General features: G+C 40.1%; 1 protein-coding gene across 3 annotated transcripts in view; it reads right to left on the reverse strand.

The window, feature by feature from the left end:
- The window catches only part of dhx38 (DEAH (Asp-Glu-Ala-His) box polypeptide 38), a 99,003-nt gene that overhangs the window by 20,260 nt on the left and 53,202 nt on the right, over nucleotides 1-25,541 (reverse strand). For all 3 annotated transcript variants that reach the window (XM_080186792.1, XM_080186793.1, XM_080186794.1), the window contains exons 22-26: nucleotides 24,635-24,790; nucleotides 20,953-21,087; nucleotides 20,663-20,788; nucleotides 19,374-19,469; nucleotides 14,228-14,349 (exon numbers count right to left, since the gene is read on the reverse strand). In XM_080186792.1, the coding sequence (XP_080042918.1) occupies nucleotides 14,228-14,349; nucleotides 19,374-19,469; nucleotides 20,663-20,788; nucleotides 20,953-21,087; nucleotides 24,635-24,790 (635 nt within the window). The remainder of the gene's footprint in view (nucleotides 1-14,227; nucleotides 14,350-19,373; nucleotides 19,470-20,662; nucleotides 20,789-20,952; nucleotides 21,088-24,634; nucleotides 24,791-25,541) is intronic.

A 25,541-nucleotide genomic window follows, 5' to 3' on the forward strand; every position in this document is an offset into this window, starting at 1 on the left:
GTTTAGCAATCCCTGAGAGTAAACACAGTTACGGCATGATCAGAGGAAATGTTCTCTCATTCATACTCATTAATTTTTTGCACATATTTAGAAACATAATAAACCAAATAATATTATCTGCAGCATTTTCTGAATAAACAACACGATTATTATAATTCTACAAGAGTGATGGATATTTCATTGCCCACGACAGGAAAAAAAATGACAATTCACTTACATGAAACATCATTTAATGGCTGGCAAGCCTTGCACAGCATACTAGAATTATTTAAAGGCTGTACCAACATTCGAGGTATCATTCACTCCTACAGAATAAACAGAATATCTCACCAGTGACAGTAAGCTCCAGACATTCTTTCACTCATATGAAACATTACCATTACTCACATTTATTGCCAGTGTGTGAAAAAAAGAGTTCCCTGTCAATTCTCTTTGTGCAAATTAATTTTCTATAAAATGCTACATATCAAAAACTTAATTCTTTCGACTGCATAGAAGTTAGATGTCACATCAACATAAAATGTTAAGCACCATGGAGGGATTATTTTCTCTTTTTTGAATTATCTTCCAGTCCCCAAAGTCATGTTGGGCATTGATCTGTCGGACACAGATTTGTGTATTCAATTTCCTATATGCAAGAGAAGGATGATGAGCAGAAATACGTGCTTTCTCCACAAGTAGCTACCTTGAGCTGTTTATGTGCTGCCAATGGCTAGATCAAGAACAGCAAAAAATACTCTGGGCTATATCAACTGTCCATTTGTCTCTTCAAGATGTCTGACAACACCAGGTTTAAGTACAACTGATTTGTTTGATAGTAAACTCACAAGCTTTCGGGGTTTGTCCCTTCATCAGGTGAATGGAGAGTTCTGAGGCCAGAACTTTCCACTCACTTGACGAAGGAACAAACTCCGAAAGCTTGTGAGTTTACTATCAAACACATCAGTTGGACTTAAACCTGGTGTTGTCAGACTTCTTACTGTGCTTACCCGAATCCAACGCTGGCATCTCCACATCATTTGTCTCTGCTGCAGAACAGGTGCAGCAAAGCAAAGAGGGAAGAACTTTTAATTTTCTATACTGATTTTAAATTCACCTATTGTTTTCCAACTAAAAAAAGCAGATGGGAAACATGTTTGCAAGGCTCTTGCGAATGTTACTAAATGTTCCAGAGTGATCCCAAGGTGCTTGGGATTTCCCAAAACACCTATGGTGTGAGCAACCAGTTTCTGACCAAAACCCAGTAGCACAGTTGACATCAGAACCTTGTCTGTTTTCAACATACTATGCTTTGTGAACTTCTTTACAGAATTTGTCATTAACATCTTGAAAGATTGTTTAGACTTCTGGAATATTCACTTAAATTCTGTGGATTACGTTCAAAAACTGGAATTTTTTTTTGATACATTTTCCCATTGGCTGAGATCCTGCAGTGAATCGGCAGATTCCTGCTGACAATGAAGAAGGTTGCTCAAAGAGATCTCCGTGGCATAAATTTCCCCTTTCCCAATGGTAGTTTAAATCTAGTGCCAGCCAAGGGGCCCTCCAGGCATCCAACAGCAATAATGTCAGTAAGCAGTCAATCACACTGAGGTATTCAGACAGACAGCAAATCCAGATGTTAAAAGCATTGAATGCTTTCACTTTAAATTCAACTTTTTAGATGGGCAAAAAGCTTATAGATTAAGATGTAAGCTAAAATATATAAACAAATGTTAAAAAAGCATGGAATTTTATCATAACAGATACATTTGACATTCTACAAACTAGATTTTAAACGCTAGCGTTGGTATGTAACAGTAATTACAAATTTTTTACACTATTAAAAGCCCAGTTGCACATCATTCAAATGTGAACATCCTGGAAGTTACCACTGACTAGAAACTGAACTGGATCAGCCTTGTAAATATTGAAATTACAAGAGCAGACCAGAAGCTAAGAATTCTGGGGTGAATAACTCACCCCTTAACTCCTCAAAGGCTGATCATCATCTAAATTGCACAGATCAGGAGTGTGATGGAATACTCTCCACCTGCGTGATAAGTGCAACTCCAAAAGCACTGAGGAAGCTTGACACAAACTCAGACAAAGAAGTCCACTTCATCGAAACCCAATCTAATACCTTAAATATTCACTTCCTCCACCACTGGGCACAGTGGTAGCAGTGTGTACAATGTATAAGTGCACTGCAGCAATTTACTAAGGCTCCTTTGACCACACCTTCCAAACCCGCAATCTAAAAGGACAAAGGCAGCAGACACATGGAAACACCACCACCTGAAAGTTCCCTCTCCAAGCCACATATCATCCTGACTTGAAACTTTATTGCTACGGTTGCTTTATTGTCCTCGGTCCAAAATCCTGGAACTCTCTTCTTTACAGCACCGTGGTGTACCTCCACTAGATGGACGTTCAAGGCAGTAGCTCCAGTAACTTCTCCAGGATAATTAGGGATGGAAAACAACTGCTGGCCTTGCCAACAAAATTCCATCCTATGGAAAAATAAAAAATTCAACTAGGTGCAAATTTTCCAATGGTTTTACAGCAAGACTCACAATCCAAAACTGAACATTTTCATTAATTCACTGATTGCTTAAGGATTACACTCCAGCGGGGACTCAACAGCACAGTCTCTGGAGAAGCACAGAATCATCGTCAGCAACTTCTGGATATCAGTTTCAGTGAAGTAATGGTGGCAAACAGATAGCTGCATTGTCATTCATTTCCCCTCATATTAATTCTCAATGCTGCATCCCTTTCCCAGTAAAGAAACTTGCTCTTGGACTCCAGTGATTCTATTCTATGACCAGTTACTATAATGTATGCAAAGTTAATCTAGAATAACTACCTGTGGGTAAAAAATGTGCCTTTACTTAGCACTTCACTAAGATGGTGAAGATTACAAACATGTCACATCTCACTATTGAGAGCCCCAATGTGCTCTGTCACCACGCACCACAACTTACATTCATTTTAGAAGTTTATAATATTTTGCCAATATTTTATTAATTTTGACTCTATTTTTGTTTGCAGTCTTCTTCGTTCTTTAATTCCTTAAGGATATCAACAACATACATAGCATAGTTTACTTAAACTGAAGTCTCATCAGCGAAATGGCTTGCCAATTCCTTCAAGCCAAGAGACAGCCACAAAGTCGTTTCCATAATTTCTGTAAATACATGTCTTTCACTTTTTATATTGAAATGGATATTACCCAAGGCGTGTGATAATTTAACTCAAATTAAAATTAATTTTTTTTCAAATATTATTTTTGCTAGTAATGGGAGAATACCCAAAAACAATTAAATAAAATTCAGAGGTGGCACAGTGGCACTGCTTCCTCACAGTGCCAGGGATCCAAGTTTGACTTCGGCCTCGGATGAGTGTGGAGTTTGCACTTTCTCCCCTTGTCAGTGTGGGTTTCCTCCCACAGTTCAAAGATGTGCAGGTTAGGTGGATAAGCCATGGTAAATACGCAGGATTTTTCTTTTGGAGAGATTGTAGGCTTGATGGGTTGAATGGCCTCCTTCCACAATGCAGGGATTCTATGGTTCTAAATTTCCTCAGAAGTTTGCAATGGTCTTTTACAACAATACAGTTCTTATCATCTTTCCTTTGCATTCGTGAGTTTGAAATCTTTAGTTAGTAGTGGTCACTAACACTCCCCTGTGTCTTTAAAACTTCTTTAAAAACTTCAAAGCTAGCACATTGTTTTAACCCTTTACCTTCTCCAAGTATGCACACAATTCATTCTAATTAAAGCTTAATTGCTAAAGTGAGAATACTTTTCATTTCACCTTTTCACTCTTCAATCTTTCACTTATTCTCCTTTATAGCTACACAATTCCACCACCAACTCCGTGGAGTGATTCACCCATCCCGCTGCGGTGCTTTTGTAGCACAGTGGACTGGGAGACTCAAGCAGAGGCCGTTTCATAGGCTCCCTACTGGGCAACATGACTTCCGTGATTCTCAGCCAGATAGGTATTGTCAGCTCCATGCCAGAAATGGGCGCAAGGCTGAATAATTCATGTAAATCCTCATTTAAATGCTAGTTAGATAGCGCTAGTGGGCCCGGGACTGAAGTCTTCAAGCCCGCTAGTCTCTCCCCTCCCACCAGGACTGTTTCACTCCAGCGACTTCCACGTAGCTCCCCACTTGTAGGGAGCTAGGGGCCCAACACCACTGGAGTGAAGTGGGGCCATTGAGGAGCGGGTGTGCCCCTGGGTATTGGCATCTTGGCAGTGACAACCTGGGCCCCCAACACTGCCCAAGCAGCAAAGTGACAATGTCCGGGGGCCAACTTGGTACTGCCCACTAGGCATTGGGGATGGTTAGGACATGTTTAAGAGGCCAGCGATTTGGCTGTGGGGGTGTTGCAGGGAGTGGGGAGGGAGATGAGGAAGGGCCAGCGATGCTGGAGTTGCGGAACTGGCCAGCGATCAGAAGGCCGGCAGTGCAGGGCACTGCACATTTGCTGATCTTGGCACTGATGGATCGCTGCATGCGCAGTGGCCCACTCAGCACTATGCTGCCAGCCTCTCCAGTGGAATAGGCCCCATCCCCTGAATTTCAGCATGATTCACGCTGAGGCTCCCTGCAGTGCACAGTGTGTGGGAGATTCATTTTGAAACTCCTGCTGAAAAAAACAACTTGATTTACTCCAGTTTTTACATAAATTCAACACTCAGAATTTCTTTGGAAGAATTGCCCCCATACTTCACTCAGGCAGAGAGAATTGCAAGCTCATTTGAATATAAACTTTTCCACCATTCCTATCTTTGCCAGCAACCAACTTTGTCAATGCTTATTCATTTAATCGCACATCTGAGTATATCATTTCTAACACTGACCATAAGCAGTAGGAACAGCAGGTGACCATTTGGCCCCTCAAACCTGATCCAATTCAATAGGATCATGGCTAATCTGACATTCCTCACATCCACTATCCTGCCCTTTTACTGTAAACCTTGACTCCTTACTAATCAAAAATCTATCTTATCTCAGCCTTAAATATACACAAGGACTCTGCTCCCACATCTAGCTCTCTGTGACAAGGAGTTCCAAAGATACTCAACCCTCAGAGAAGAAATTCCTCCTCATCTCAATCTTAAATTGGTGCCCCTTTATTCTGAAACTATGCCCTCTGGTTCTAAACTGTCCCATGAGAGGAAACATCCTCTCAGCATTTACCCTGTCAAGCCCCTCAAGAATCCTATATGTTTCAAAAAGATCACCTCTCATTCTTCTAAATTCCAATGAGTAGAATCCCAACCTGTTTAACCTTTCCTCATAAAATAATCCCTCCATACAGGGAATCATCCTAGTGAACCTTCCCTAAACTGCTTCCAATGAAACATTAAACAAGGGGACCAAAATTACTCACAGTGCTCCAGATGTGATCTTACATATCTTGTACAGTTGCAGCAAGACTTCCCTACTCTTATACAGCAACCGTCTTGAAATAAGGGCCAACATTCCATGAATCTTCCTGCTTTTGTGCTGGACCTGTATGCTAATCTTGTGTTTCACGCACGAGTACCCCCAAGTCCCTTTGTGTTGCAGCTTGCTGCAGATTTTCTCCATTTAAATAATATTCTGTTCTTTTGTTCTCCCTTCCAAAATGAAAAACTTCACATTTTCCCACATTATACTCCCTTTGCCAGCTTTTTTAACTTTAACTTACTTAACCTATCAATATTTCTTTTTATACTGTTTGTATCCCTCTTGCAACTTGCGTTTCCACCTTTTTTTTCTTGTCTGCAAATTTAGCTACAGTACATTAACTTCTTTCCTCTAAGTCATTAATTTATATTGTAAACAGTTACAGTACCAGCACTGATCCCTGTGGAACCCTGCTGGTTACAGGTCACCAACCTGAAAAAGAACTCCTTATCCCCACTCACTGTTTCCTGCTATTAGCCAATTCTCTAACTTTGCCAATATACTGTCTCTAATGTCATGGCCTTTTATCTTATGATTTAATCTTTTGTGAGATACGTTGTCAAATGTTTTCTGGGAGTCCAAATACTACACATCTACAGGTTCTCCTCTGTCAACTCTGGTTGAGACCTCCTCAAAAAACTCTAATAAAATTAATCAAACACAATTTCCCTTTCATGAAGCCATGCTGACTCTGATTAGATTATAATTTTCCATATGTGTTGCTATTATCTTGTTAATAATTGATTCCAACATTTCTCCAACAATAGATGTTTGGGTAATCAGCCTACAGTTACTCTTTTCCTCCCTCCCTTTTTAAATAGGGGTGTTGGTTTTCCAATTCTTTGGTACTGCTCCAAACTCCAAGCATTTTTGCAAGATTACAACTGATGCATCCGCTATCTCTGTAACTACTTCTTTTAGGATCCTGGAGTGCAAGCCATCAGGGCTAAAGGATTTATCTGCTTTTAGCCCCATTAGTTTGTCTAGTACTACTTTGGTGATGGTGATGTACTTAATTCAAGGGAGGAATTATTTAGTATTTATGGAATATTTGAAGCATCTTCCAACATAAAGACTGCAAAATATCTGTTTAACTACTGTGCCATTTCCTAGTTTCCTATAATTATCTCCCCAGATTTATTTTCTGAGAGTCTTATATTCACTTTGACCTCTCGCTTCTTTTTTATATATTGAAAGAAGCTCTTATTGTCAGTTTTTATATTCCTTGCTAGTTTGCCCTTGTGGCTTATTTTCTCCCTCTCTTTATTATATTTGCTGGATTCTGAATTTATCCCAGTCATCAGGGCCACCACTGACTTTTTCCTTTTTATACACCTGCCACTGCTTGCTTACTGTCTACTTTAGCTAACTCTATCCCCATTTCTTTGCAAATCTCTTTATTTAATTTAAGCACAGTTGTTTCAGACTCAGGTTTCTCAATCTCAGGCTCAAGATTAAATTATATCGTGTTATGATCACTACTTCCTAGGGGATCTTTTACTCTGAGGTCATTTATTAAACATGCCTCATTAACCACTACCAGGTCCAAGATTGCCTGTTCCCTAGTTGGGTCCATGACACTGGATGGCAGAGTGGCAGAAACAGAAAATTGCAAGACAGAACTGTTTAAATATATCTCCCTATGGTGACAGACAGCTTCGCCTAACCTAGGTTTCTGTTTCCAGTATAATTATTTTGAATTGATCATTCACTACACAGGCTGTGATATCACAGTTGTTGGAGTTAGTTGGGACCTCACACTTGAATTATGGGATACTGAAGCTAAAAATGTGTAGAAAATTAACTACAAAGGAACTAGAAGATCAATCCCTGTAACAGGCAATTGAAAAACAAAAATTCAAAACAAAGAACTCAAAAGGAATCAAATAAATTATTCTTTTTCATCAGTCAGTATTTAAGAACAATATGCAAAACCAAAACTACTTTAGATTCTAGAAATCTGAAAAAAATGCAACATGTGCTTTAATAACTCAGCTAGATAGTATCTGTGGAAAAATGTTAGAATTACTCATGTCAGATCTAAAAGAGAAAATGCTGGAAAATCTCAGCAGGTCTGGCAACATCTGTATGGAGAGGAAAGATCTGACGTTTTGAGTCCAGATGACTCTTTGTCAAAGCTGATGTCAGACGTGTTTGACCTGCTGAGTATTTCCACCAAATAAGAAAAATAAATGGACACTAAATTGGGGGTATCCGACAGCATTAGCAGATATTCCACCTTACTGAATAAAACAACTGTAGCCCATTAATGATACACAGGATGAAATGAAGATTGGTGTGGTGTAATAAGTCAAAACAATCACAAACATCAACAGGAGAAAACAAAAGCAGACCCAAACAAATACAAGTCAAGTATCATTTATCCATAAATCCAAAAACCAAACAGATCCAAAAACTACCCTTCTTTTGAATCTCACTGATCTTTAGCATGGGAAGACTGGTTGTTTGCACTGTTTATCTTGTGATTTTTGTGACAAACACGTCAAAAAGAAACTCATTACACATATCCTGAGTTTATCATTGAGTGATACATCCAACTTTTCAACATTTTAGTTTGTATGTGATATCCAAAAACCAAAATGATCAGAAATCCAAATTGCAATTGGCCCCGAGGACTTTGGATAAAGGTTATGCGGCTTGTAGAAGAAAAATGGGGAGGTCATCAAAGGGTACTTTTGGAACTATAAAAAATAAAACACAAAACTAAAACATCTTTCATGGTGAGCCAAAAAGGTGTGCCGGAATAACTTGTAGGGTTTCCTTTTCCTGTTTTGCTGAAATAGGATACAGAACACAAATAGCTGAACAAAAATTGAATTAAATTAAAAGTTTATTTAAATGACACTAGTAAGAGTTTAGTTTTTACAACTGCCCGGATTGGCGTGCTTGGAACTCACTAGTGTATTTTTAGAACTTTGACTGTAACTTACAGTTGATAGAAGTCTTATTACTGTTTTTATGACACTATATTCCAGACCATTTATCAAACATACAGAGTTAATGTAGAGCTGAGTACTCCAACCACCCACACAATGATGTAAGAAGACACATGACCCAGAGTCAGGTCAGTCTGGAGATGAACAGAGATGTGCAAAGACCAAGGATGCAGTCAGCTCCGTAACTGTATCCCCTACATCTGAAGTTACGAGTTGTTAATAAAGACTTGCTGTTAAAATACTCAAGGCTGCAAACCCTACACCCCTCCAGCTCCACTGGGGATCCAACCATCACACAGACCAGCTGTAAAGTTGGAGTCCTTGAAGGAAAAGATTTTTAACATGTAGCATTACTACAGGTCTAAATAAGTTAATATACTTCTTTGCTCAATTGGGGCAGGATTCTTCATGATGGCAGTGTCTAGATCAAAAACATTCATCCTCACAAGAATGCAGAAAAACTAAGGAAAAGGTAACCTTCAAAGGGTTCTAAACTATAACCAATTCCCAACTGAACTACAGATGCAGAGAAAATTTACTAGGAAGAGGAGCCTGGCATTGAAAAGGTTGAGGTTTTATTCTTGCATAAGACACCATTTAATTTCTTTTGGAAGTCTGGTTTCAGCAAGCACAGCTCATGGCCTGCCTGGCTGGGAAAGTGTTTAAAAATTCCAGGCCAGCTGGTCCTGAGAATCCCCTTTTCATTCAGTCAGGCAGTCAGTTAGAAGCACCGTTTGAAAGAAACCCATCACTAATCCTGATCCCTGACTCTGAGTCAACACATGGCTCCTGAGTTCAGCAAAGAGGAAAATAATTTAATAATTATGTCTACTTCAGGTAGCTGGTGGCTGCTCAGCTTCCTGGATTGCAAACCTGCAGTCCTTCGTTCCATACCCAGGCTTGCAACTCAAAACCGCTGACTGAATTAAGTCAGCAACTAGCCAACCCACACAACCACTGCAAATCTTTCTTTAGACAGAGGCGCATCATTGCCATTTGGAAAACCTAGCAAGAGCAAGAAAATCCATGGCTATGGCATTGGAAGCCTATATAGCAATCTTTTAAAGCTGTCCCCACACTTCTAAAAATCTTCAAAATAGATCAGTACTCCCTCCTCCAGCTCCACTGGGGATCCACCCATCACATAGACCCGACGCAAAATTGGAGTCCTTGAAGGAAAAGATTTTTAAGATACAGCATTGCTACATGTCTAAATAAGTCAATACGCTTCTTTGCTCGATTGGGGCAATCGCTGATGACATCACTGCACTACAGGTCATCAACGTTTATTCATTGGTGTCACAAGTAGGATTACATTAACACTGTAATGAAGTTATTGTGAAAATCCCCTAGTTGCCACACTTTCCTCTTTGAGTACACTGAGGAAAATTTAGCCTGGCCAATGCATCTAACCAGCACATATTTCGGACAATAGGCCCTATTTTACCATTTTGGTTCTAAATCCGGGGCAGACTTGAAACTGGGAGTGTTTCAGATCTGGCTTTTAGACATGTTCTCAGATGTCCCCACATGCACTCTGCTTGAAAAAATATCAGCGATTCTAAACCGCGCTGCACAAGCCTGTGGGCGGGGCTTAAGGCGCCCAGAAACTTGCAGCTCCGATCGATGCCTCCAACTGCGCAAGCGCAGGGGCAAAAAAAGGATAGGATGCAGCTCCCCTGCCACATTGCTTCTGGGCCAGACACTGCCCCACCCTGACTAAATCCCCTTGCTCCCACCTCTCCGCCACCCAGACTGATCGTGAGCTCCCCTTCCCCCTCACTGATCACAGGCAGAGTAAAAACTCTGACAACACCAGGTTTTAGTCCAACCGATTTATTTGATAGTAAACTCACAAGTTTTCGAGGCGACTCCCTCTTCGTCAGCTGAACGGAGAGTTCTGGCCTCGGACAGAGCATATAAAGCACAGGCAGTTTAGAGATTACTGATTAGAATGCGAATCTTTACACCTAACCTGCTGTTCAAGTCCTAAAGTGGCTGACAATGTGAGTGGAAGGAGCACTGATCACAGGTTAAAGAGATGTGTATTGTCTCCAGACAGCACAGTGAATGAGGTTTTGCAAACCCAGGCAAGTCACGGGGGTTACAGATAGTGCGACATGAACCCAAGATCCCTGTTGAGACCGTCCTCCGCACACATGAGGACGGTCTCAACAGGGATCTTGGGTTCATGTCGCACTATCTGTAACCCCCGTGACTTGCCTAGGTTTGCAAAACCTCACTCACTGTGCTGTCTGGAGACAATACACATCTCTTTAACCTGTGATCAGTGCTCCTTCCACTCACATTGTCAGCCACTTTAGGACTTGAACAGCAGGTTAGGTGTAAAGATTCGCATTCTAATCAGTAATCTCTAAACTGTCTGTACTTTATATGTTCTGTCCGAGGCCAGAACTCTCCATTCACCTGACGAAGAGGGAGTCCCCTCAAAAGCTTGTGAGTTTACTATCAAATAAATCGGTTGGACTAAAACCTGGTGTTGTCAGACTTTTTACTGTGTTTACCCCAGTCCAACGCCGGCACATCCACATCACAGGCAGAGTGACAGCAGACCCCCCTTTCCCCGCTCACTGATCACAGGCAGAGTGGTAACAGATCCCTCCTTCCCCCTCATTGATCTCTGACAGAGTGGCAGCGAACTCCTCTTCCCCCTCACTGATCACAGAGTGGCAACGAACCCTTCTTCCCCCTCACTGATCACAGGCAGAGTGGCAGTGGTCCCCCTCCCCCCACCAATCTCAAGTAGAGATCCGTTGAATGCTCGGCACTCACGTCACTAATTGGAACGTCCGGCTCGGACTTTTGCGGAGCATATCTGTTTCGCACTGATTTTGGATGGGTGAACATGGCGGTAAAGGGGGAAGTGCCAGTAATGTTGGGCATCTAGCCCATTAAGTCAATTTAAATGCATGCAAATACATTTAAATGGCCACTGCGCCCGTTTTGAGCGCAGTCCCAACTTCAGCCATTTTTGGGCTTTGATAAAGGGGGAACTGATGCGGAGGCAGGCACTGATCATGCTACTCGCCGCATGCCCGACTTTACTAAGTTTTCGCGCCCACAAATGGGCGCAACTTCATGGTAAAATTGGGCCCAATGAGTCATCTGTCAATTTTAAAATTCTTAATTCTTAAGTGCTTAAAATTTTAAGATTCTTTGACATTTATTTCAAACAGAGAAACAATAAAATATGAGAGAGAGAGAGATTTAATAAGACCAACTGCTTAGTGAGCTTGTTGATTAGCTGTTTACTGTCAGAGGGATGCAAATATGGCTGAGCTCAGCCAAGGCAACACTGTGATGGCTGTTCAAGACGATTCAGTCTCTGACCTCCTTCAAGCTAAAGATTTTATCCTGGATAAGGTGATCCACCTTGTTGGACTACCTGAACTAAATGAGCAACGCAGGACCATCCTAAGGAGAGAGTACACTATTTGTGGCAGAAATCAACTCTCACTCCACTATAACAAAATCACAAAAATGCAGGGACCATCCAAGTCAAGGAAAGAAATTCCTCAACAGCCAGCAAAGTGATCTTGCCCGCACTGTGGTACAAAGCAACCTCACAGGAAAGCTCAGTGTCCTGCAAGCACTCCCTAATGACTCCACTTCAACTAACAGGGCCACTGCACCAGATATCCCAAAGATAACTCATGAGGTCGAGACCAAAACCTGAAGACAAACAACCATGCTTCTTGGCTGTCATCAGAGAATATGGCTCTTCATTTTGGAATGCTGACATCTTGGTAGATAGTCGTCCAAGAAATTTTAAATTAGATTCAGGTGCCAGCATAACAGTCCCATCAGACAGATGAGGAACTTAATGGCCTTAAGGCTAGTGGATTTGAACAACAGGCCCTCTGCTTTATGGAGCAGGAGGAGACCAATTCCTGGTCCTGAACATGATCCTTGCTGTAATCAGCCTCTCTTCCTTTTGAGCAAGATTGCCTCGTAGCAGTTTCACAACAAAAAAAACTAGAAATGTGCATGCTACTCAATATTCTTCTTGCTACTTCTTGCTGAGGAATGCTCTTCCTCAGCCTCAGAGAACTTCCACATAGTCCAAACAAAAAATAAGAAGACATCACCAACCAGAAGAATAACATTTTCACCCACCTTACAAGTCAAGAGTAACAACAACCATTTACCTCCAAACCAGCCAGATCAACCAGGCATAGTTTAACACCAAGCAATGAAATAAATGGATGAAACCATATCCAAGTGCCAATCTAACCTTGAAGCCAGAAACCCAAATCTGCTCCTCCGGAGCCTTACATTCCCCTCAGAGAACAGTGAATGAGACATGGAAATGTCATCAAACCACCTGAACATCCAACATCAAAGACTTGAAGGGGGAGATGGAGGTCATGAGAATATTGTTAATATTAGTACTGTAATAACAATAATGTTGGAATAGCATTAAGGTTGTAACAATAAGGGAAATGCACAAGACATAAAGTAAATGCACAAGACAAGACTTGAAGTAAACCAAAGTAACTATCGATGGGATAAAGATCTGGAAGAAGGTGTTGCAGTACAGTTTGGTTCATGCAGGATTAATGTGGGACTGAATACAGTACAACCCACAGTCAGTCTCAAGACGGACAAAGATGTGTAAAGACCTAGGATGGAGTCAGCTCCATAACTGTACCCTCTGCTGTAGGTATGTATACAGTTAATAAGACATCACTGTTAACATACTCAAAAGTATGAAGCCTACTTCATAGTGACTGATGCAAAATTTTTCACTGTGCGTTTTTGATTAATTCAGATATATCTGTAAATGAAAACTGTTTCAAAGCAAATCTGCTGTCATTTTACTCTACATAAATTGGCTGCCGTGTTTACACTTGACCGTTTTTTAAAAACATCTCATTGCTTGAAAAGTACTTTGGTATGTACTGAACACCTGAAGGGCCTATGAAAATGCAAGCTCTATATGCAGCAAGTACAATACAAAGCAAATTTCTCACTGATCCTTTACTTGCAATATTCCGACTACAAATGCTTGGGATTCTGAAAATACATGAGCACTAATGAGACTGTGGTGCCCTCTGTTGATCACACAGCTAACAGCTAAAGGATAGCAATATAATGGAGTTCATTTTCCAGTGAGTTGTATTAAAATCAAAATAAATTTCAAAGAAAAAGTACAGCTTTCAAAAATCAAGAAAAACTGCATTTTGATAGCAAACAAACGATTGCATTGCATTTCTTCATCATCAGTGAATTCACAAACTTGTCCAAATTCTGAAGCCAGCATATAAATTCTATCTGTACCATTTCTTCTTGTCACCCTTTGCTAAACCTATTTGAAAGTTTTGACAAATAAATATAGCAATTAAGTCACAACAGCAATTTTTAAGTTGACAGATCAAAAGAAAGAAGATCACTCAAACTGCTGTATAAAATTCACACCCCAGACCATTAAAAGTCCTGGTATGAAGTTAGAGCTTACATTACCCAGATCTCTATTTGAATGTTTCTGCTCATATACATATATATGAAATAGATTTAAAAAATAAATGATCAAATTCAGCTTGATTGCATAGAAGTCGTTGGATTATTGGATTATTTCAAAACAAAATTCTTCTGAATTAATAAACATATTACAGGAACAAATAAAGAAGGCAGCATTGCAGTGTGCATTAATGAGTGGATTCATTTGTACTTGAAACAAAAATGAATTTCCCATGGATAGCTGGCCCTATAAAGCCAGCAATCATGTTCAATCTTTTAAACACAACAAAGTGATACAACATTGAACAGAGTATTATAGGAATTACTACAAAAACTATCCATACCTCGCACTGTTCAGAATATTTTTCTTTTCCTGTTCTTCCTTTCGTGCGCGAAGCTGTTCTTGTGCCATGGCCATTTCTTCCTCCATGGAAGACAATTCCTCTTTGGCACGACGACGATTCTCCTATTGAAGATCATTAAATTGCATAACAATTCAAGGTGCATTATTGAATTACAACTCCTACCAACGTACTAGCTTTTACTGTTCTCTGCGGAATAAACATTCGGTATTGCCCGCTTCAACACCTTCATCACAATAGTACAAAGTGTACAACAGAACAGGAACCAGATTACAATTATTTGAATTTATTTTGGATATAATAAATCAATGTTGTACAGTTCTCTGATTTCCCCAATTTCACTTTAGCAAATTTGATATTTCTGATATATTGGTTCACAGATGATGAGGTGGGGTGGTGGGAAAGAGAGCATATTACTAAAGACACAAATATTCCCATTATTCAAAGTTGCACATTTTGCTCCATTCACAGAATCTATTCAAAAACAAAAAAGGTTATAAAAATGCATAGAAATGCCACAATAGCTACCACATGATTAATTCCTGATTTTGTTTTCTTGACTTTGTTCCATCTCTATGCACCTAGGACATATCCTAAAATACTTTCTGTCTTGATTGGCAGTGACCTTAAGGCTGTCTTTTCAACCCTTTCTCTACCGGGACTTCTCTACCGTGGTTTCAAGATTCCTGGAATGTAACATCACACAGGAGTGTTCAGGCTGTGATGATGAGACATTAAGGGCAGTCACAGACAAAATATCTGCTTCTGGGCTGTCTGTAATCAACGCTTTAAAAGCATAAAACATGGTAAGGTAGTGAAAAAAAGGAAATAAAGCCCATCAAAAAATTCCTTTATTAACATTTTAACAAAATGCACTTTCACTTATTCAAAATGGGATTAACTTTTCCAAATGGCACAATGGACGAGCAAAAGTTAAAATATTGTAAAGTATTTTAAAACATGCGGAATGAACCAGGTTAGAATAATGCTGGGCTATAAAAGTACAGAAAAAATTATGTCAAGAATATTAGCCCACTATTAGAGAACTGCTTAGATTCTGATTACCACATTACAGGAAGGGTGTAAGCACACCAGACAAGGAATAGAAGAGAATTACAAGGATGTTGCCAAGACTGGATAATTTTAACAATGGGAAGAGGTTGGATAGGCTGAGCTTATTTTCTGTGAAACATAGGAGGCCAATAGATTTAAACAAAGTGTATAAAAAAAAGTAGGGTCCTGGATAGAGTAGATAGAAAGGAGTCATTTGCCTTGGCATATAGGTCAAAACAAAGGGGTTTTATATATATATTTAAAATAATTGGTAAAAGAATTAGAGGGGAGTTAAAGAGAATGTTTTTCACTCAGAGAATGGTGTAAGTTTGGAACTCACTATCTGAAAGAATGGTAGAGGTATACTCACTGCATTTAAAAGAAATCTGAGATGCACTTGAAATGCTGTAACCCACAGGGCTTTGGATCAAGAGCTGGAAAGTGGGATTCGACTAGATAGTTCATTTTCAGCTAGCATAGATGTGATGGGCCAAATGATTTCCTTTAGTGCCATAACGTTCCATGATTCTTTAATTGTGCCATTTATGTTCTTCAAGTAAATATGCATCATTCTTCCAATTTACATTCAGAAATAGTACGTGCAAATTTGTCAAGTGACACGCAATGGTACAGGAATACTAAAGCCATGTGGAATAACTTTAGTCTTGCATCATTGGTAAAGTTTTCCCACTTTCTTTATTTAACTTCCTTTCCACTTTGAGGAATGGACCCAAGATTGATGGTAGGTGATTAATGGAACAGGATGAATGCAAGGTAGCCAAAGAGGGACAGAAACATGCTTTCAAATGTTTAAATACCTGCTTATCACTCCCTTCATGGTTTTTAATTTAAGTTTATTTATTATTGTCACAAGTAGGATTGCATCAACACTGCAATGAAGTTACTGTGAAAATCCCCCTGTCACCACACTCTGGTGTCTCTTCATGGAGAATTTAGCATGGCCAATGCATCTAACCCGCACATCTTTTGGACTGTGGGAGGAAACCAGAGCACCTGGAGGAAATCCACACAGACACGGAGAATGTGCAAACTCCACACAAACAGTTGGGAATTGATCCCTGGCACTGAGAGGCAGCAGTGTTAAACACTGCGCCACCCATCACTAGAGGTTTGCTGCCATATGCCCACTTGCAGTAAAGTAGTTAAAAAAGTGAGCAAAGTGCAAGTTGCACACTGTTGCGTGGTCACTCTCAAGATAACTGTCAGGCATGACAGGAACCATTACACAAGATTCCCTTGGCACTTTGGGATAGGAAAAATGGGAACCAAGTCAAACATATACCAGCTTCAGCAGTATTCCTACAAATTGCCACAATCATTTTTTTAATAGATTCTGTAAATGGAACATTTAGAACTGGAGCAGAATGCCTGGAAGTAGAAACAGGAGCTCAGGGAAAACAGGCAGGGGGAATGTCAGTCAGCTCAATCACAAAAAAAATTAAAACCATTCAAAAGTGGTGTAAGCAGGCCAGGGAAAATCAGCAAGTAAAATTAAAAGTTCAAATATCGCATAATGTAAACATCCAGGAAAAAAATAAAATGTCCAAGTAGAACTGGGCAATTTATGTCAAAAACACACCAGTGATGGGAGGCCTGTAACTACAGCTTTGCCATATCACCATCTAGTGGCCAGAGGCTCTGCCACTGCAACTAATAGTAACATGTTTTCTCAGTTACAAATTATTAGCATGTTCCTTTGGGTTTCATCCCCACCCCCCACATCATAAATGCTGACAGCAGAGAATGATGGAAAAATGTATCAACAGGAAATAAGGCTTGTGGAAAAGCTTAACAAAGAATAAAGATTTAGCCAAGACTTTTAATACACATATCCTGCTGTCTATCTGCCCATATTACCAGTCTATGTCCTCCTGAAGTCTGCTCCTACCTGCCTACTGTTTCTTACATTTCAAAATTTCATATTATCTGTAAACATTGAATGACATCTTGCATTACCTAAGTTCAGGTTGTAGCCATGATGGAGATGCCAGCGTAAGACTGAGATGGGCACAGTAAGAAGTCTCACAACAGGTTAAAGTCCAACAGATTTATGTGGTGTCACAAGCTTTTGGAGCACTATTCCTTCATCAGTTGAGTCACCTGAGTCAGCCTCAACTGCCAAACACCTAACATCATTGTTCCCCCAGCATCAACCTCAGCCACTGAAGCACTCCATGTCCAAATGCAAAAAGGCCTGGACAATACCCAGGCTTGGGCTGAGGTAGCTAAGTGACAAGTAACATTCATGCCACACAGGTGTCAGGCAATGATTCCAACGAGAGAGGGTCGAACCATCACCCCATGACTTTCAATGGCATTGCCATCACTGAATTCCCCCACTATCAACATTCTGGGACTTACCATTGACCAGAAACTGAACTGAACTGAACTAGCCATATAAAAACTGTGGCCATCAGGGGCTAGGAATCAAACAGTAACTCAACTCCTGACTCCCCATTGCCTGTCCACCATTTATAAGTCACAAGTTAGGAGTGAAATGAAATAAATTCCACTTGCCTCTATAAATGCAACTCCAACAATATAAGCGACTTAGTCCCATCCAGGACAAAACAGCCCACTTGATTATTAACTCCTTTATCAAACATTCAGTCCCTCCACCAGTGGCAGCTGTGTGTACCATCTACAAGATGCACTGCAAAAACTCAGCAACATTCCTCAGGCAACACCTTCCAAATCCACATCTACAAGACGCATTGCAGGAACTCAGCAAGGTTCCTTTGGCAATACCTTCCAAACCCACGATCACTACCATCCAGAAGGATAAGGCAGCAAATACCTGGGAAAACCACCACCTGGAAATTCCGCTCCAACTCACACACTATCCTGTTGCCATTCTTCCACTGTCACTAAGTCAAAATCCTGGAATTCCCTCCCTAACAGCACTACGGATGTACCTATACCTCAGGGACTACATCTCACTGCCACCTTCTGAAGAGCAACTAGGGATAGGCAATACATGCTTGTCTAGCCAGCAATGCTCGGATCCTGTAAAATAAATTTTTAAAAACTTAGGCTAATTGGGATATAGTTGCCAGGTTTATCTTCTCTGTTTCTTGTTTTTTAGAAGGAATGTAATGTTCGCAATCCTCCAATTCTCAGGCATCAGCCCAGACATAAGGATGATAGAAATATTGTAGTTAGAGGTACTACAATTTCCATTCTTCCCTGACTAACATAAGATACATCTCATCAAAACTGATGACTGTTCTACTTTGAGAACTACCAACCTCTTATGTAACTCTGTATCTATTTTTATCCTATCCAACATTGCTTTTGCCGATAATCTTATTGCTATATTGGCAGCGTAGTCTTCAGTGAAGACAGAGGCAAAGTTCTCATTTAATACCTCAGCTATGTTCTTCACTCCACACGATCATCACATTTTTGGTCCCTAATCATTAATCATCCTATTCTAACTATTCTAAATGACTGTTTTTGGAGGTCTTGAAAAATCTCTCCAAAAACAGCAGTCAACTTATATGGCAAGTATAAAAGTGAACTGCTGGCAAGGGTGGTCACCATCTTTACTGTTGCCACATGGGATCCTCTATGACATGTGAATGTCTTAAACTCCATGCATCTCTGCAACATAATTCACATTACCCACATGGTCCTTTGAACACAGATATAAGGTACAGGTAAATAAAACATCCATTTCTGAAGTGAAAATTTGAGGTTGACCACTAATGTGATTATAGGATGCTGTGGCTCAAAGGGGCCAGAGTGAGTTGACTTATTTGCTAAGTATATGTAAAAGCATGATTATTGGGTCAGAAAGATGAGGGTTTCCTTATTTACTGGGTCAATTTATATGCTACTTTTCTGGAATATGCTTATAAAATATTTTTTGGCTTCCATTCAGCTCAATCAATTCTCATAATCTTTCAATTACTTCTTGTGAAAATAGTTTCAGTACAGCTGATCAAAACTTAAGCATTAGCATCGTCCAATAGTTCATGTATACAGAAACAACGTTCAGACAAATTCCTGATTTTTCAAACTATAAAATGATATTACGCTTACACTGACTTACCTGTCGAGTTTTACCAGCTTGCTTGACACTATAAAACATTGGTCCAAGTTCAGCTAGCCACTCCCCATCCACTGCGGTAACACATTGCATGTACTCCTGGAAAAGAGAAATGAACTCATCATGCAGTCTGCCTAAACCAGACAACAACTTCCCTCTGGTGAGGGTTAGGATTACCTATGCCGCAGATTTACCCTTCAGCACTGCTGTTTCAACAGAAATCATGATTCTAATAAAGGTATCTCTCTACTTTTACTTGAGGCCAAAGTGACTAAAATTGAGGACAGTAAATTGGGGAGTACACAGCATTGCATGATGCTTATACGACAACTAATGTCTAATAGATAATTGGCCAAAGCAGAGATTAACAGTCATCCACAAACAAAGTGAGGGGTAATTTTATTGTGGCCAACCTTTCCTGCACATCTTTGGAATGTGGGAGGAAACTGGACACCTGAGGAAACACATGCAAATAAAGGGAGAATGTGCAAACTCCAGACAGACAGGTATTCAAGGCCAGAATTGAAACCAGGTTCCTGGAACTGTAAGGCATCAGCACTAACCACTGTACCACCATTCCACCCTCACAGTCACCTGACATCTTCCAGACCCTCCTGTCTGGTGTAATATATGTCCTATTCAATAGAACTATCTGGGTCCACTAGTTTGTCCTAGTGTCTAGAGGCACTGATAAGAGTTGCTCTTCCCTTTGCTCAGCAACTGCATTGTTCCGAGTAATGTGTTTTATTTTACTTAACTACATCCCATCATGCATTACGTTATTAACCAAGATATATGCTTTTAATACAGAATATTTTCAGAAATACAAGTCTAAATTCTCTAACAGTGGCTATAGGTGCCCCTATGCAAAAAGTATTATGACTGTGAGAAAGACTTTCAAAGTCCACAAACTGATCATGTAGACCCATACTGTCAGAGGGTAAATGTAAATGGCTAAGATAAATAATCTGTACTAATTATTATTGGCTCATACTCAGCTGGGGTGAGCAAGGGGTGGGCAATTCACTTTCCAAAATTGTATAATGAAAGTGATGTAATTTCAGACTAGATTTGGATCTCTTCTTCGTATGTTGACCGAGCTTAGAAAATAAAGAAACTTTTTACCAGAGTACTTGTCTCCGCGAGCCTTTGTGTTAGTTGAGCCGTAATTAAGTGAAAGCCTGCTTAATACACAGTCTCTGAAAAATGCTCCTACAACGTGACATATACAATTTTTAAAAAAATGTTCAATAAAACTTCCATCAGAGCTCAGTTTCAGCACTGAACCTTACCTTTGAAGTCATCACTAGTTCGTGATACACAATATAATCTGGTGTATAACCCATGCCGAACAGTGAACTGGTTGGGTGCAAGTGGCAAGGCATGCCTGTTCTCACATTCACGTACTCTCCTATACCCTGCAAAACATTAAAACTGTGTTAAGAGTTATTCAACTCTTACAGATTAAAAAAAAGCCAAAGTCTGCAGAGCTAAGGTATGCAAAAATTGACAAATTGGAAATCATCCCTAAAACTACACAGTTAAGATCACGTACCACTGTCATTGTTAAATAGTTCCTAACCTTGAGTTTTGCAGCCTGATGAAAGTATGCCGCACAGATGCATTTTCTGATGATATCCCAGTCAGTACCACACGACACAATATTCATACGTTGTTGCATCATTATATCCTTCAATTGGGAACGCACTTCTCGGACCTTTAACGACAAAGGCAGGCAAGTCCATAACCCATCATAACTTTCATCTCACACTTGCTCCAAATTTCACTATTTCTCCTCATATCCCTCTTCAAATTCCTTTGCCCTCCCCACCACTGATATGGAGATGCCAGTGCTGGACTGGGGTGGACAAGATGAGATGTCGCACAACATCAGGTAATAGTCCAACAGGTTTAACTGAAATCACAAGATTTCAGACTGCTGCTGCTCCTTTGTCACCTGACAAAAGTTTGTGATTTCAAGAAATCTGTTGGATTATAACTTAGGTTTGTGTGACGTCTCATTTTGTCCTCCCCACCACTGACAACTTACCTTAAACAAAATTACTATTCCTCAATAGGGATAACAGAAGTAAGAATATCTTACTGCAGTTATATAGGGCCTTGGTAAGACCACACCTGGAGCACTGCATGCAGTTTTGGTCTCCCTACCTAAGAAAAGATATACTTGCCACAGAGTGCAGCGAAAATTCACTAGGCTTTTACCAGAATTGACGGGACTGTCCTAGGAAGAGAGATTGGTTCAGCTGCGCTTGTATTCACTATAATTTAGGAGAGGAGGTCTGACTAAAACGTATAAAATTCCAACCGGGCTGGACAGGGTACATGCAGGGAGGACATTTTCCCGGCTTGGAATCTAGAACCGGGGACACAGTCCCAGGATACGGGACAGACCATTTAGAACTAAGATTAGTAAAGATTTCTTCACTCAAAGAGTACTGAACCTGTGGAATTCTCTACTGATATACCCCAAGATATATCATGAAGCCAGACTAGACCCTAACAATTTTTCTATTTTGACATAAATGTGAGGAAAGGATACTGACAAAGGGATTCCACTGACAAAGGGACTTTTCTAATATAGTAAAGCAAACTTTATTCAATAATACGGTTTAAATATGACTAACAAATGAAGCTACTTAACCATTAACAGTTGAATAATATTTAAAAATGAAAAGAAAACAACTTTAATTTCTAACTTATCACTGCTTCAGTTCCAAATAAGCAACATTCCTCAGAGCCTACATGCCACTTCAAATACAGTTAACAACCTTTAATGTACTTGCTATAATGAGTAGAGAGTCTTGAAGCTTTCACAGAGACATAAAATTCCAGAAACCTGCAAAATTCTCCTAACTCCAACCAGGCTTCAGCTGCAAACTATACTGCTTCCTGTAAAAGCTATTTTTCTTTGCTACACACTCAGAGCAGCACATTAATCACATCATCTCATAACCCTGGCAATCACTCAAATCAGAAATCCCCAGTGGAACTTAAGTTAAAAAAAAGTCCATTAACTCTACTTGACATAATCATTTGCAAGGATAAATTAAGTGATTATCCTGTTCTCCCAACATCTGAGTTGCATTCCCCCCAGACATGCCGACTGTTTGTAGCATGAAGCTGAGTTTTTAAACATTCCCCTTAGAAACAAAAAAAAATCCATATCAGTTGCACTCCTATCATCACACTACCACAGAAGGCTGTGCAGGCCACATTGCTGATTGTCTTCAAGAAAGAGATAGTTTTTTTTTAAAGATTTTAATGATATCAAACAGTATGAGGAGATAATGGGGATATGGCACTGAGATAAGAGGGTCAGCCATGATCACATTGAATGATGGAGTGGGTTCAATGGGCCTAATAGCTTATTCTTCATCCTAGTTTCCATGTTTCTAAGTCAGCAGTATAGAATACGCTTCACTTGCTTGGAAAATACAGCTCCAAAATACAAGACGCTTGCCATCATCCAGGACAAAGCAGTTTGCTTGATTGGCACATCATCCACAAATATTCACTCCCTTCACCAATGATGTACAATGGCAGAAGAGTATATGATCTACAAGATGCACCGTAGGAACTCACCAGGTATGCTAAAGGCAGCACCTTCTAAATCCTCAACCACGACCATCTAGAGGGACAAATGCAGATAACCTTTGGGAACACCACCACTTGGAAATTCCCATCCAAACCACAGACCATCCTGACTTGGAAGTATACTGTCGTTCCTTCAACACTGCTAGGTCAAAATCCTGGAACCCCTTCCCTAACAACTCTGTGGGTGTACCTACAACATGTGAACTGTGGCAATAGATGGTACAAACAGTGGCCAAGGTGCATCAGTGACGGAGGGGTTCAAAACAAGTGGGTTGTTTTGTCCTGGTCATGATTTTCTTGAGTGTGGTTGGAACCATATTCATTCAGGCAAGTGAAGAGTATCCCATCCCATATCTGGCTTGTGTCTTGTGGAAAAGCTTTGAGAAATCAGGTTGTAACTCACTTGCAATAGGTTGTGAAGATTCTGACATCTTGCAGCCACAGTAAATATCTGGTAATAGTAAACCTCAGGACCTTGATGGTGGGGATATTTGGTGATGACAAAGCAATTGAATGTCAAGGTAAGGTGGTTAGAATCTCAACTGTTGCAGACAGTCATTGCTTCGCACTTGCTTGGTGAGAGTATTACCACCTATAAGTCCAAGGCTGGATGTTACCTTGAGCAACAGATGGGGCTAAGCAATGCCATAGTCAATGGGTCAGGTCAAAGCTCTAGAGCATTGTCACACCCAGTCATGAATATTAGTAGACTATTAGACGGAAGGAAGAATCTCCAGGTATCTCCATCCTTACTAAAGCTGGCGCCCACTACTTGTGTGCATAAGGCAAGATTGAAGCATGTGCAACAATCTTCAACAGAAGTGCTAAGTAGATCTCCAGGTCCTGCTGCATGCAGGCACAGACCTTTCCACAAATCTGAAGAGATGTGAGTGGAACTAAACACTACAGGATCATCAGCAAGTACCTTCAGTTTTGATCTTACGAATGGAAGGAAAGTGTTTGATTAAATAACTGAAAATGGTTGGGCTTTGAGCACTATCCTGGGGAACTCTTGCAGCATTATTCTGGAGCTGAGATGGTTTGCCTCCCAAAAATCCAGTGGTTGTGGGATCTCTCTAGCACCATTTGTGTTCTAGTTTCACCAGGTTGGCACCTCATGTTTAGGTATTCCCAGTGCTGCTGCTGGCAGGTTCTCCTAGACTCTTTATTGAATCTGAATTGATGGGGATGGCAGTATGAGTGCTGAGCCAGGCCAAGAGGTTATAGAAAGTGGTGGAAGATATTTCTGTTGCTGCTGTTGCCCACAGCACCTCAAGGATGTCCAGATTTGAGCTCCTAAACGCGGCCATGTAATATGGTTCAGGGTATCCTTTTGTGAAGATCCACAAGGATTCTGTAGTGGCAACTCCTACCAATACAGCCATGAATAGATGCATCAATAGAAAGTTTGATGACGACAAGAGCAAGCGGGTTAGGTCAGAGTTTAGCTTACGCTGGCAATACTTGTACAATCTTACCTAGATCACTGTACACTTCTGGTCAATGAATAATAGGATCTATTATTGTGCAAAAATACAATCTCACTCAATGAATTCATCTGGCTACTGAAATAACAAGCACTTAAATCTAAACACTTACTAATGGGCCTACCCATGGAAAAGATAATAGTACAGTGACTGCTACATTACCTTCCTCATAGCCTTGGCATGAATAAAGTGCTCATTAGACCAGATGGTAGAATAGTTGTTATTTTTCCACTGCAAGTAAACATTAAGGTATGTCAAATGGTCACTTTCTGGTACAGCAAACTTCTCTCTCATTTGATCACTCTCCTCCTCGCGACCCTGTAATTTTGAAACAAATACAATAATGAGTACATTTGTAGATTTAGGCAGCTAGAAAAAGCTTACACACAGTCTTTCCCTTTTCAAAAGGCAGTAAAGAAAATAAAAATCTTATCCATTCCTGTCTCCGTTGAGGATGCAAAAATGCATCAAAATGAAAACTTGAAGCTGACGAGAATATTGTATGAATATGTTTTAAGATTTGTTTGAATTTGCAATGGAAATAAACTGACAATTCTCAAAACAAGTTACCACACACTGCCAACTGAGGGGAATTGAGAATGACAGCAGTTGCCAGGTAGTCAAAGTATAAAATCAGGTTTAAAAACCTGATCGAAGCTGAACTATCATGAGCAAAACCATCAACAGTCCTGCTGGAAGCAGATCAATCCTAGTCAGGTTGGATCCAAAAAGCTTGCAGTCAACCCAGTCTGACTAACTAGAGGGTAACTGTACATATTAAATCACTTTGCTTTCAAGTTCAAGCTTTCGGTAATAATTCTGTTGAATTTGTGGTGAAATTGCATCAGCTGTGATTTGGAATCTCTCAAATGTTACAAATTGGCACACTCTAGTCAAGAGATTGTGTAAATTGACATAATAGACCAATCACAGATAAAGGGTAAATCTCAGGGCAAAGACTGTAGAGAATTTATTTAATCAGTATGTAACAGGGAAAATCGAGATTTCAGAACTTCAGATTAAAAATAGCCAAGAACAAAACCCCAACGGAGAAAGCAGGGAAGTGGAT

Source organism: Carcharhinus amblyrhynchos, chromosome 4 (genome assembly GCF_965287045.1).
Source record: "Carcharhinus amblyrhynchos chromosome 4, sCarAmb.v2.hapA, whole genome shotgun sequence".
Lineage (NCBI taxonomy): Eukaryota > Metazoa > Chordata > Chondrichthyes > Carcharhiniformes > Carcharhinidae > Carcharhinus > Carcharhinus amblyrhynchos.